The sequence below is a fragment of the Rhinatrema bivittatum genome, chromosome 1 (assembly GCF_901001135.1).
Source record: "Rhinatrema bivittatum chromosome 1, aRhiBiv1.1, whole genome shotgun sequence".
NCBI lineage: Eukaryota > Metazoa > Chordata > Amphibia > Gymnophiona > Rhinatrematidae > Rhinatrema > Rhinatrema bivittatum.
Genome location: NC_042615.1, coordinates 762650855 through 762665401, shown reverse-complemented (window position 1 = coordinate 762665401; position 14547 = coordinate 762650855). Strand labels below are relative to the sequence as shown.

Below are 14547 nucleotides of genomic sequence, written 5' to 3'. Positions count from 1 at the left end.
AGTGCTTTGTTTGCTGACCTTAGGTTTCTGTTAGGGATGTGTACACGTAGGGCTGTATTTAACCAGTCTGCATGTTCGTTATGTATTAACTTATGTATGGTGCACAGTGTTTTGTATTGTATTCTTTGTTCAATGGGAAGCCAGTGTAGTTCAGCCAGTGTTTCAGTGATGTGATCTCTTTTACTTTTGCCAGTTAAGACTCTTGCAGCTGAGTTTTGCAGAACCTGCAATGGTCTTAGTGAGGTGTATGGAAGACCTAGTAGAAGTGCATTACAATAATCAGTGCTCGCAAATATTAATGCTTGTAGTTGTCAGAAGTGGTTTAAGTCTCCTGAGGACCATGAGTTTAGCGTATCCTTCTCTTACTTTTAGAGATATGTGTTGTTTTAAGCTTAGTTTGGGGTCAATTATTACTCCTAGATTCCGTACTTTTTCTGCAAGTATTATTTGTTGATTGTTTTTTAGTGTGATTGGACTATGTTTGATTTCCGTATTTTTTCTCTCTAAATGTAAGAATTCTGTCGTCTCTATATTAATTACTAATTCCATTTGGTTTAGTAGCTGTTTGATGATATCTAGATACATGTTGGCTAAGTTTAATGTTTTCTCAATTGTATCATCAATGGGTAAAATTAATTGGATATCATCAGCTATATATAGTGTGTGATTCCCAGACCAGCTAGCAGGTGGCATAGTGGTAGTAAGAATATGTTGAAAAGTGTTGCGGAGAGGGCAGATCCTTGGGGTACTCCCGTTTGAAGGTTTATTTTTTTTTATATAGCGTCTTTAATTTGTACCTGAAAATATCTGTCATTGAGATATGATCTGAACCACTTGATAGTTTTGTTGTTTAGTGCCTTGGAGAACTCCTGCCACTGCTGGTACTGTTTTATTCTCCTTGGGCTCTTCCTGCCATTTTTGCCACATTGATATAGTCTTGAAAAATTGGCATGCATTCACCTTTGTAATGATGTCTACAGCTTCATTAGAAATGATTAGAAAATCCCAATTTGGAAGCCCAAAATAGGCTGCATTGCTTCCCTCATTGCCTATACATTCTTTTTTGTTTAAAATGGTTCAAACAAATGATTGTGACCTACAAAACAATTGCTCGAACCAAAAGAAATGTTTTTTATTATGCACAAGGCTAAGCTCTACTCTAAATTAAATAGAAGAATGTAATTCCTAAAACTGAAATAGAATGAAAATATTTTATAAATATATTTTATGTTTTCAGATTTTCTTTGGAAAACCTTTATCACTATCATATGTACTGAAACATAGTGACATAGTATTGATGGCAGAAAAAGACCAAATGCTCCATCTAGTCTGCCCAGCAAGTTTCTTATGAAAGTAACTGCTTATCCGTGCAAGTTTTCCCCATGCTTATTTTAAGGGTAGTAACTTCTGCTCCCTGCATGTTACCTTCAAGCCTTATGTTAAGGATAGTAATATTACCAATCAAAACCAAGCACTATCAAACCCATATCAAAATTACTATCAACATTTTTACAGGGTGAGCAGTTTTCTTGATAATTCAGACAATGCTGCTTAACATGCTATTCTTTTGTACTTGGCCGTAGAAGCAGTTCTGTACTTTTTCCCTAATGTGTATCAGTACCCAGGACTGTAAAAGTCAGGGCACAGACTCCCCATCCTCCCCCGCCATCGAATCAGAGAGCAATGATGTAGTTGCATCAAAATCATGAAAGCTAATTAGTTAAAGGTAGTAATTTCCAAGCATTTTGTTAGGGGTAGAAGCTGCTGCTCCATGCAAGTTACTAGGGGTGTGAATCGTGTGATCGATCGTCTTAACGATCGATTTTGGCTGGGGGGGGGAGGGAAATCTGATCGTCGTGTTTTTTGTTTTTTTTTTAAATTGTTAAAAATCGTAAATCGGGGGAGGGTGGGAAAACCGGCACACCAAAAAAACCCTAAAACCCACCCCGAACCTTTAAAACAAATCCCCCACCCTCCTGAACCCCCCCAAAATGTTTTAAATTACCTGGGGTCCAGTGGGGTGGTCCCAGCGCGATCTCCCGCTCTCTGGCCATGGCTGCGTTAAGAGAAATGGCGCCGGTGGCCCTTTGCCCTTATCATGTGACAGGGCAAAGGTAGCGCCGGCGCCATTTTGGTTCCTGGCTCCCGACGTCACGCATGCAGGAGATCGCCCCCAGACCCCCGCTGGACCCCCAGGGACTTTTGGCCAGCTTGGGGGGCCTCCTGACCCCCACAATCCTTGCCAAAAGTCCAGCGGGGGTCCGGGAGCGACCTCCTGCACGCGGGCTGTATTGCCAATATTCAAAATGGTGCCGGCGCTACCTTTGCCCTCACTATGTCATACGGGCGACCGGCGACCTCTTTTTCTGCATTGGTCTGGCCACATCTGGACAAGCTTCTAACCTTTGTTAGCCCGCACTAATGGGAGTTAGTGCATACTAAACCGAAATTCGGGTCTCCCAAATTTTAAAGGCCTGAACCGCGGGCCTTTATTTGGGAGGTTTGTCTGAGTTCTACATATATGACCGAGGCAAAATATTCTGCATGAGTTTCTATGTAGAGATCTATGGCAGCCTGGCTTGTTCTGTTTTCCAAATAGGACCAAAGTGAATGGAAAAATAAAATGTTCAGCCAGCAAAGGTAGAAAAAGCATTTTATATTCAGTTTAGTGGATGGAATAAGCCAACTTTGGGAATGTACAACTCAAGATACTTTATTTTGCACAATACAGGAGGGAAAACATTTCTGTTTCTATTTCATAGAAATAGAAATGCATTTCATAAATAAATACATTTCTCTGGTGTTGCATGACATGCAACATCTGGCTTCTCGGGTTTTCCAGTTCAGTTTTTGAATGAAGGCTCATGGCACCAGGATCTCTGTACTGGTTCCAGCTGAGCTGGAAACCCAAAGAGCAGGAAAAATCTGCTGGGGGAGAATAATAATTAAAATTGAAGCCCCTTACATTTCACATTCTCCCAGCTGATTGTATACAGGGTGAGGGAGCATTTTTTCACTTGGGCCACAGGTGCCAAATGACTTAGTTACGGCTCTGCATGCACGACAGCATTGCTTTTGTCAAGGCCTTTAAGAAGTATCACAGCCTAGTAACACTCCGTTTTATGTTGTAATGATTGGGACATTATCATTTCTCAAATAGCTGAAGGTACAACAGCAATATACAGTCAGAGATTTGCCAGTATCCACTGCCATATGCTCTCTCATGCCTTATGCTTGAACAATGGAATTATAAATCCCAGCAGCACTGTCAAAACTGCTTCCAACCGAATCACATATTAAAATTAATATTCAGATCTCAGATGTACCTTGGCACCATCTTTTCCTGGAGCTCCCGGGGGTCCCTGTAAAACAAGTACATGCTGCTGAATACATTTCCTACAAAAAAGTATCTCTCTACTAACCTAAAGTCATTTCTGTACTTCGGGTAATACATTTCTGTCAGTCTTGGTATCTTATTGTACATGACTCTATTACAGATAATAAATAATAGAATAAAATGTTAAGAATTGGAAAAGTGTCCAATACAGCTCTGTACCTGAGCAATGCATTTTATTTTCCATTTTTAAACAGAATATAGGTAAAAGAGAAAGAGAAATGTAAGGCCCTTAACCCTTACCCTTCAGGGAATGGACTTGGACTGATCCTTTTCATCCCTGTAGTGAAGCCAGGAATGAGCCAGTCCAGGAGGGGTGTATACTAGAAGAGTAGAGAGTTGAAGGAGAGCAGAATCTGTAGGAAGTTGGCAGGAAGTGGTGGTGGTGTGAAAAAGAGCAGCTTAATAAAGCACAGGGATCTGCTGCACATGCACTGAGAGAGATATCTTGCTGCAAGAGACAGGAGCAGAAAGCACCATTAGAATCTCCCATCAGAAGAGTCTGGAGGGAGGTCTGAGAGTAAGAGAAACCACTTAATGTATATGACTCTTCAAGACCAGTGCAAGGGTATTAGGTGCCCTAGGTGAAACCTCCGCTCCCCCCGGTCCAGGCCCTGGCTCCGACCTCAGGCCCCCTCTCTTACACACATTAGGTTCCTTGTCTCATTCACACCCCCTTACACAGGCTTCCTCCCTCTCTCTAACACCATTGATCCCTTGTACACACACAATCCCTCTCACTCACTCACACACACCCACAAACAGAGACGCAGGATGGGTGCTGCTCGTGGCCCGCCAAGTCTTTCCTCCTCTCGGCTGTGAGTGGAACGGGCTCTGCTCGCAGCCCCATAATGCTGCTCTTTGCCGCCCCCTAATGGCGACCGCCCTAGGCGACCTAGCTCACGTATTGGATGCGCCAGCCCTGCATACTGGGACTCGAACCCTACTCCCCCTTCCACTGGGAAGCGAGTGGTTACAAGAAATAGAAAAGAAAAATTCTGCAGCAGAGAAAAAAACATTATAAATGAAATGCCCTTTTGCCCTTAAACCCATTAGCACTTGCACAGCAAATGATAGAATCCAGATGACTCCTTTGGACTCACAGCATGGGATCTCATTCGGTCGGGGAGTGCAGCTGAATTCTCTAAGAAGTTTCCAGAGAAACTGGAGACTGAGAGGAGAGTGGGAGATTTGGAGGAACGTTAGAGGTTCTGCAGGGATTTCTCTGGTGCAGCCTTGCCAGAGGAACTGGAGGGAGACTTGGGAAAAAGCAGAAATCCGTGTGCCTTCTTTCTGAGCACGACCCTCCTGCTTGCAATGATCCTTGTCTAACATAAGAACATAAGGATTGCCATGCTGGGTCAGACCAAGACCCACTGAGCCCAGCATCCTGTCTCCGACAGTAGCCAGTCCGGGTCACAAGTACCCATCAGATCCCCAATAGTTGATCTATTTCTTATATTTAACTCCAGGGATAAGTGCTGGAAGTGCCGAAAAGCGGAATATAAAATCTAAATATAAGTCTTCTGGGCTAATAACTGGACTTTTCCTTCAGGAACTTGCCCGGTCCTCTTTTCAGCCCCACTTGTTAGTTGCCTTGACCATGTCCTCTGGCAACAGATTCCATATCTTGATTGTGCGCCGAGTAAAGAAAGAGACCTCCTGCAATTTCTTTTTAAATTTCCCGGTTGCTAGTTTCATGGAGTGTCCCCTAATCACCACTTCCTATTTACCCGTTACCCATTCATGATTTATATAAATTTCAGTCGTATTCCCTCTCAGTCATCTCTTTTCTAAGCTAAAAAAAAAAGCACTAATCTGTTTAGCCTCTCTCCATAACAGAGCATTTCCCTCCCCCTTTATCATTTTTGTCCCCCCCTTCTCTGTACCTTTTCTATGCCTGCTATGTCTTTTCTGAGATGGAGCGACCAGAACTGCACACAGTATTCAAGGTGTGGTCGCACCGTGGATCTATACAAGGGCATTATGATATTCTCAGTTTTGTTCTCTGTTCCTTTCCAAATAATCCCTAGCATTCTATTTTTCTTTTTGACTGCCACCACATACTGAGCTGAAGATTTCAAAGTATTATCCAGAAGGACTCCAAGGTCCTTTCCCTGGGTGGTCATTCCCAGAATCATTCCTTGTATCCATGGCCAGAGACCTAGCTATCTGGAATAGAACATCCTGGGGAACCTGCTGCCATGGCCCATGTGAGTAAGGGAGAGTTGCGCCTTGACCTACTGTAATGACCACCACGTGTTCTGTTATAGAAAAGTGGCAGCAGCCCTAGAGAGCTAGTTTGGCTTCTGGATTTCAACAACTGGGTTGGTCCCAGCTGGGACATTCTTTACTGTACCCCCAGGGCAGAGCCCTTGTGAAAGAACCAGCTCTGAGTTAGTTCTGCTCTCCTGAGAACAGAGACTGAGAAAAAGGAGAGAGGAATGTTTTTGCACCTACTTGGTAGCGAAAAAGCAGCACTGACTGTTCAAGATACTTTGGAACTGTTTTATTTATTTATATTTCACTTTTCAGCACTTCAAACTGGATTACATTCAGGAACCGTAGCTATTTCTCCATCCACAGAGGGCTTAAAATCTACCAGGTGAATTTTCAAAGGAGTCATGCATATAAATGTAACCTACGATCCAAGCAATTTTCAAAAACCATTTATGCATGTAAGGTGCACTTAACATGGGTAAAACCTGTTGACAATTCAAAGGCATATATTGTTGCAATTTACAAAAGTCCACTTACATGGGTAAAGTGCATGTACATGTGTAAAAACCCAGTTTAAGCATGTAAATACTTTTGAAAATCAGGCTCTAAGTTTTTACCTGAGGCAAAGGAAGGTAAAAATGACTTGTCCAACATCAGAAGGAACAGCAGCAGTATTTGAAGCTTGGCTTCCCTGGTTTGTGGCATGCTGCTCTGACCACTAGGCTACTCCTCATTTCTTTCATACTACTCTACCTCAGATTATAAAAAGATCAATTTCTTGGGAACGCAAAAGACGAGTATGGAGTAACAGTTGTTCATTGGAGTAAGGGATTATTGTTTTTTCCCCTCCACCGATAATTTAATTTAACGTCTCCATGACATAATTTGGAAGAAGCTGTGTGCCTGTGTATAAGCTACTGTAAATATTGTACACTGGCCATAGAAATGTGCTAAAACCTAATACATAGAATTAGTTAATACAGTGTTGCCCAACCCTGTCCTGGAGCCACACCTAGCCAGTCAGGATTTTAGGATTGCACAACAAGCATGCATGAAATAGATTTGCATACATTGGCTTTCCATGTATGCAAGTGTATCTAAGGACATCCTGAAAACCAGACTGGTTAAGGGGTGCCTCCAGGAGAGGGTTGGGAAACACTGAGTTAATAAATAATTGAAAATTTAGGGGGTCATTTTCAAAAGCATCTTCTTACTTAAAACACAGTTTTACATGTGTAAATGGGCATGTTGAAAATTAGCCTAGGGGTTGCATGAGCAGAAATGACCTTTCACATACTTTTATGTGCACTTGAAAGGAGCGTTCCTGGAGGTGGAGCTGGGGTGGGGAAATCATTTACTTGTGTACTTTTGATTTTTGAAAGTATGTGCGTAAATGTATACGTATACATTTATACCTGCTCCCAAGCAACTGTAAATGTGTATGTGCATGCCATGCAGGGGTACCTGTGAATTGTATTTAATTTTCAAAGCAGACTTATACATATAAGTCCGCTTTGAAAATTAGGGCTGAAGTCCTGTTTATGCATTTTAGCTAAAGATCATCTGAATTTAGGGCTGCCAACTGCCTCGAGATTTTCAGGACAGGTTGATTCATTCCTGGTTTTACCCTATTGCATGCAAGCATTTGTAGTTCTGACTTCCCTATTGTAGTTCACAAGAGGAAGCATGTCTCCAAGGGCCTACATGGAATAGGGTAAATCCAGGACTGGATAAGCCTGTCCTGAAAATCTGGAGCTAGTTGACAACCCAATCTGTACTGATCAACTACAGACTACGGTAGTAGACACACTTGGGTTTGTAATATTCTTTTTCCATTAAGACAGTGTTTCCCAACCTTTTCAGAACTGCCACAATGAATATGCATGCAATAGATTTGCATACCCTGGGTCTCCAATGTATGCAAATCTATCTCATTAATATTCATTATAGATGTCCTGAAAACCCAACTGTTTAGGTATTCTTCCAGGAGAGAGTTGGGAAATACTGTATTAAGATAGCATAAATACAAACCCCAGAATGGCTTGAGACTGAAGGCAAAATACAGGGATAGCATAAAGTTGCATATACTTATCAGTTGAGTATAGATGACAATAAAGCTGAAACTGGTTGCATGGGAGCATTGTGTGTTACCATGCCTGAGTTTCATCATTCCAGACAGAGAACTCATTGCTTTTGACATGTGCTGCAGAAAGGGTTAAGCAGTATTAAGACAGCTTGGCATGTTTTGGTTAGTGTTGGAAGCTCAAGCAGTGGATGAGACATCAAGCAACAAATCAGAAAGTAAAATAAAAGATATGATGATAAAATACTGACCACTGGGCCCCTTCTGCCCTGTTTAATATGAGATAAATCAGGAGATGGTCCAATGGGTCCCATTGATCCCCTGGGACCTGCTGGCCCTGGAAGCCCAGGAGGTCCAGGATGACCAGAGCTTCCTTTTAGTCCTGGCAAACCTACAATCACAAAATATCCACTGAATGCTGTTGTCCATTTGTTGAAACATTTTAATAACCATAGCAGATCGAAACAATGGAAGAATGTTGGAATAGTACATTAATTAGAATTGTAGAGGAGCAAGTGAGGATTTTGGACACTCCAATCCTTAGAGAAAATGCACCACTGCTTGGGACTTAGAAAAATTTAAGTCTGCGTTGGACAAATAAAAAAAATTCTTATCCTACACATGCAAAAGGCTACTGAGAGATTCTGCATATCTCTGTGATTAAAGAAGGTTCCTTAGGACTGTAATAGTCGGCAATGTAAACTATGGTTGGTTGTCTATGATCATCCCATGAGACTTTTTCTTTGCATGTCTCGTTTTCATGCCTGGAGGCTTGTGTGCATAGCTGCAAATCTGTTTTCCCATGTTGTTGTATCTGTGTTTTGCTGGTGTGGCAGGTTGTCTTCTTTGCCTCTGTGTGTGTTTGTGTGTGTATTTGTGTGTGTGTATTTGTGTGTGTGTGTTTGTGCATACAGCACAGTGCTCGTTAGAGATGTGAATCAGAACCGGAATCGGTTCGGATTCCGGTTCCGATTCACATGTGGTTTTTTTTTTCATCGAGCCCGATCGCGGTTTTGTTTATCAGCTGCGCCCGAGCCGATAAACAAAAAACCCACCCCGACCCTTTAAAACTAATCCCTTAGCTTCCCCCACCCTCCCGACCCCCAAAAAACTTTTTACAAGTACCTGGTGGTCCAGTGGGGGTCCCTGGAGCGATCTCCTGCTCCCGGGCCGTCGGCTGCCACTAATCAAAATGGCGCCGATGGCCCTTTGCCCTTACCATGTGACAGGGTATCCATGCCATTGGCCGGACCCTGTCACATGGTAGGAGCACTGGATGGCCCATGCCATCTTGTGCTCCTACCATGTGACAGGGGCTGACCAATGGCACCGGTAGCCCCTGTGACATAATAAGGACAAAGGCTATCGGCACCATTTTGATTACTGGCAGCCGATGGCCCAAGTGCAGGAGATCGCTTCTGGACCCCTGCTGGACCACCAGGGGCTTTTGGCAAGTCTTGAGGGACCCTCCTGACCCCCACAAGACTTGCCAAAAGTCCAGCGGGGGTCCCAGAGCGACCTCCTGCACTCGGACCGTCGGCTGCCAGTATTCAAATTGGCGCCGATAGCCTTTGCCCTTATTATGTCACAGGGGCTAATGGTGCCATTGGTCAGCCCTTGTCACATGGTAGGAGCACAAGATGGCACCAGCCATCCAGTGCTCCTACCATGTGACAGGGTCCGGCCAATGGCACGGATACCCTATCACATGGTAAGGGCAAAGGGCCATCGGCGCCATTTTGATTAGTGGCAGCCAACGGCCCGGGAGCGGGAGATCGCTCCAGGGACCCCCACTGGACCACCAGGTACCTGTAAAAAGTTAAAGACAAGCTAGCTCTATCAGCCCCTTCATATTCTTTGGCTACAGCTCACCTAACCCCTGATTTTACATGCGTAGTTCCTAACTAAAAGCTGTGAAAATTTACTCCAATATATTGAAAAAAATTTGATTTACTGAATATGGGATCTAATTTTAGAAGCATCAGTTTCACAAACATAGTTTCAGGATTTTTTGTTCGAGTTCAAGATACTCTTTTGTATTTTGAATCATGTATCATCCTCCTCCTTACCTGGGGGGCCGGGAGCGCCTGGTTGCCCTGGAGGCCCTGGAAGATATGTAATAGATGCAAGCTCTTTGTCACCGGTGATTTGTTTGCTAAGGGCAACAGCATTATTTGGTAACAAGGCAATCTAAAAAAAAAAAAAAGGAAGCAGTGTAAGTATCAAGGGTTTTAGACACCTCCAACATGGGATTTTCTAGGTGGACTGGTATATAATTTTGAGTATGCTATGTACTTGTAGTTTTTGTGTTTTAGGGTGGTGGTTTTTGGTTTTTTTAACATCGTGCGTTGTTAGCCGGAACGTATGTGCGTAAGTCACACCAATTTTCCATGCAAACTTATGTGCACCCACTTACGCCTGCTCTTTGATGTGCCTAGTTTTGCCGAGAGAATTTAAGCACGTACTTTTTAAAATAAAGAAGCATGAATGTAAGTCCCATCCCCGGAAACCCTTTCCCCTAAAAGAAAGCACAAACAGTGTGCATGCATGGAATTTTATGCTCTCATCTGACTCGCAATCATTCCAAGGGTCATTTCTGTGGGTAATACATTACTTTACTCATGGAAATCCTTTGGAAAATGTCCCTCCATAGGGATAATTGTCAAAGCATTTGCATGCATAACATTTATTTATTTAAAACTTTTCTATACCATCGTTTAGTAGTGCACCATCACAATGGTTTACAGTTAGGCACAAATATGTGGTTTCTAAATTACCCATAGGGTGCCATTATTATATGGTTATATAGTTCAATAATATACTCTAAATGGGGAATGGGTTTGATAACCATTTATGATTAAACTGTCTTTCTAATTTAATACTTAAATGTGAGAAAATAACAAAAATAAGCAATTCTGCTTTTTCTTGGTGACTTTCTGCTTTGTGTATGTGTTGTTATTCCGCTACCTCACTGTGAAATGCTTTTTTTGAAGAGCCATGTTTTTAAGCCTTTTTTGAAGAGTTTTAAGTCCTTCATTAGTCTTTTTTTTTTTTTTGTATTATTTGTTTATTGAACTTTTAATAATATACAAAGAATTAACTTTTGCATTGAAATACAGAGCAAAAAGGAAAAATAGTGGACTTACTCCACAAAACTTAGAAAGTAACCATTTAAAGATAAATAATCTCTTGTTACATAGGAAACAATGAGGGGGTTTTTATAAGTATTAGGAGTCAAAAAGGAAATAAACATTAAAACATTCATTAACGTCCTGTATCATACCCCATTAATTACTAATTACTCCTTTCATGTTACACTAGGTTGTCTCCTCCCATCCAAAAAGGTCCTAAGTTGGTCAGGAAAAAAGAAAATATATGTATTTCTGGACAGTTTAACTATGCACTTGCACGGATAGCGCAGTAAGAAACTGGCTCCAAGTCTTAATTTCAGTGGTAATGTGTTCCACAATAATGGTCCTGCCAAAGATAGTGCTCTCTCTCTAACTTGGGTCAACTTTGCTGTTTTGACTGAGGGTATGGTTAGCAGTGCTTTATTGGCTGACCTGAGATTCCTTTGAGGGACATGTAATCATATTGCGGTGTTTAGCCAGTCAGAGTTTTCGTCATTTATTAGTTTATGAACTGTGCATAGTGTTTTAAATTGAACTCTCTGTTCTATTGGGAGCCAGTGTAAATCTGCAAGTGTCTGGGTGATATGATCTCTTCTGCCTTTACCAGTAAGTATTCTGGCAGCCGAGTTCTGTAGTATTTGCAGTGGTCTGATAGTAGTGTATGGTAATCCTAGGAAAAGTGTGTTACAGTAGTCCGTGCTGGCAAATATTAATGCTTGTAGTACTGTACGAAAGTGTTCCTGATTTAATAAGGGTTTTAGTCTTCTAAGGACCATTAGTTTGGCGTAGCCTTCTCTTGCTTTTATTGATATGTGTTGCTTAAGGCTCAGTTCCGTGTCTATAATTACTCCTAGGTTTCTAGCTTTATCAGTTAACTCATTTAGTTGAATGCACGTAAATGGCTGTTCTAAAATTGACTCTGGTACAGGGCACATAAAAGTAGGCACGTAACCTGGTTTTGCATGAAGTTTTTTGTGCCCTGACGAGAGGAGCTCCAGAAGGGCAGAGTTGCGTGAGACGTACAGGCCTTTTGATTTTAAAAAGTATGCACATAAGTTACACCCTCCTTGGAGCAGGTGTAACTTTCTGCAATGTAATTTGCGCCTGTACATGACCAATTACCTGGGGATAAAGCAAATTAATGCACGTTAAGTTCACTTGGAAAATACTCGATAAAGTCTGTGTGCACAGGGCATGCACAGATGTTAGCACTATGCAGGCTATTATAAAATTACCCTCCTTATGTGTTGTATTTGTTGTGGATATGTTGCATATATAGTGTTGGTTTTATATAGTAGTCTTGTGCTGGATGGCATGTAATTGTATAGAGGGCAATTTTCAAAACAATGCAGATTGTTGCAAAGTTTGTGGATTCTTTACCCCACAGACTTTGCCCCAGATGTTGAAGGGAGGGTACTTTGCCTTTGAAAATTGCCTAAGTAAAACTGTCACCAAGTAAAACTAGTCACCAAGTAAAACAAGTAAAACCAAGTAAAACAAGTCACCAAGTAAAACTAGTCACCAAGAATTCAAAAAAAGACTTAAGACCTTTCTTTTCAAACAAGCCTTCCCAGACGCTTAATTCTACTCTGACGGACAGACATCCTATATATTAGGTATCTCCTAATCATGGACACCACACCAAGTCCTTTTTTAAGACTCTGCAACTGAACAACTATCTTTGAGTTCAAAAAATTCATTTCTATATATATATTTGGCACTGTTAATACGCCTTTATTCTACATTAAATAGTTATACTGCTTATATTAAATAATATAATTTTTATGTATTACCAGTTAAACTATAATTTATTTTATCACTATGTTAAATTGTCATCTAGTTAAATTGTCATCTAGTATTACCAGTTAAACTATAATATTTATTTATCACTATGTTAAATTGTCATCTAGTTATATTGTTCCATATGTTCTACTGTTCTATGTAAAGCTCCGCTCTCTGTTGGGCAGTTCATTGTTTTATGTAAACCGGAGTGATTTGTAGTCCCTACAAGAACTTCGGTATATAAAAATTAAAAATAAATAAATAAATAAGTAAAATGTACCTGAGATTTGTACCTACGTTTTCTGTGCAAACCATTTCCCTGAAAAGCAATGCACCTAGTTTTGAAAATGCAAAACTATGACTTAAGCCTACCTCTGATCCCACCCACTTTTGCCCATGAATAGGGTGGGCAATTTTCAGACATTCCTATTTACCCAGATAAATGGCTTTTGAAAATTGCATGCATACTTGCCCCACATTCATGAATACCCTCACACTCATGTTCCAGGGGGCAGAGTTTGAGTGGGGAAAGCATTTGCTTGCATGCTTTCAATTTTCAAAAGTATGTGTATAAATGTATATACAGAAAGTAACACTTAATCGGAGCAGGTGAAACTTCCTCCAAATACGTGTACATGCGTACTGGGAACACCTGTGAATTTTCAAAGCAGACTTTTGTGTGTAAGAGTGCTTTGAAAATTTGGGCAAAACTCTGTGGGTATGTTGTACTTATTGCTTGAGATCTCCATAGGCTGTTTGAAAATCACTCTCATGAAGGGTACTATTTACCTGCAGACTTTGCACTGATATTCAAATTTAAAGTTTACTTAAGAAAAATTAACCACCTACTGTTTTGTATGGGTAATTTTTCAGACTAAAAGTAAGTGCATACTTTTGAATATTCAAAAGAATGTGCAGAGTTCCAAATCCAACCACACCTGTGCAGAATTTTAAATCCAACCCCAACTGCAATCCTCTCCCACACTTTTCCTCCCCCCTATTGGAGTAAAATGTATGTGTTTACTCGCACTCTGCACGCACTTCTGTCCACACAAAGGGTGGGCAGTTTTCCAAAAAGGCCATTTCCGTGGGCAAGGCATTGTTTTTACCAGCGGGAATAGATTTTCAAATTGCCCTCATAGTTTAGAATTGCGCTGTGCGGTGTTTACTTGTGTACCAAAGTAATCTGGTAGTGTTGTGTTATGTTGTTAAATTGATATTATGCAGCTGCATAGTTATCTAGCAATGTTACATGGGTTGTTCCATTGCATAGCTAAGGTTAAAGAACTTTGTTTACGTTCTGACACAATGCGGGCAGTGGAAAGGCTATGTCTATAACCTCCTTCCCCCTCCCCCCACCTCCCCCCGTAATTTGATCTCCAAAGACTCACGCAGCTGAATATGCTTCCCCTTTTCTACCCAGGCACTGCCGGGCTCGCCGCCCCCCTCCCCCTCCCCCTGCTCTCACCCGCCTTGCCTTCCCCGCCCACATTGTCGCCCTGCTCCCTAATGGAGTCTCGGGCTCTTTGTGCTGAATTGCACAGTGATACCAGTTATTAATGAGAAAAAAATGAAAAGAAATGCCAGTGAGAACACATTCCTGAGGTACAGTAGTGGCTATTTAAAAACTTCACCCAGTATTTTTTTTTTGGGGGGGGGGGGGAAACGGACAATTGCTTTGTAGAGAAATAGGCTATTCAGATATGGAGGCATTGTGTAAGAGCACTGACTGCATGTAGCCAGGTGCCCTCTAACATTTTAATTGAAACATTTGAAAAGAGTGCAATGCTTAAAAAATGTTTGATTCAATCAAACAGAAACATAAATGCTGTAAAAGAAAATGTTTACCTGGGCCAACACCCACAAAGCACATGTAGTCTGCACTATCATCCGGAGGTTTAGAGCAATTATTTGCACTCAAAAAGGATATCACTGAA

General features: G+C 41.5%; 1 protein-coding gene across 1 annotated transcript in view; it reads right to left on the bottom strand.

The window, feature by feature from the left end:
* Nucleotides 1–14547, bottom strand: part of CCBE1 (collagen and calcium binding EGF domains 1) — a 567579-nt gene that overhangs the window by 24366 nt on the left and 528666 nt on the right. Inside the window, exons 7-9 of the mRNA XM_029579389.1 lie at nt 9767–9887; nt 7949–8088; nt 3327–3362 (exon numbers count right to left, since the gene is read on the bottom strand). Of these exons, the coding sequence (XP_029435249.1) occupies nt 3327–3362; nt 7949–8088; nt 9767–9887 (297 nt within the window). The remainder of the gene's footprint in view (nt 1–3326; nt 3363–7948; nt 8089–9766; nt 9888–14547) is intronic.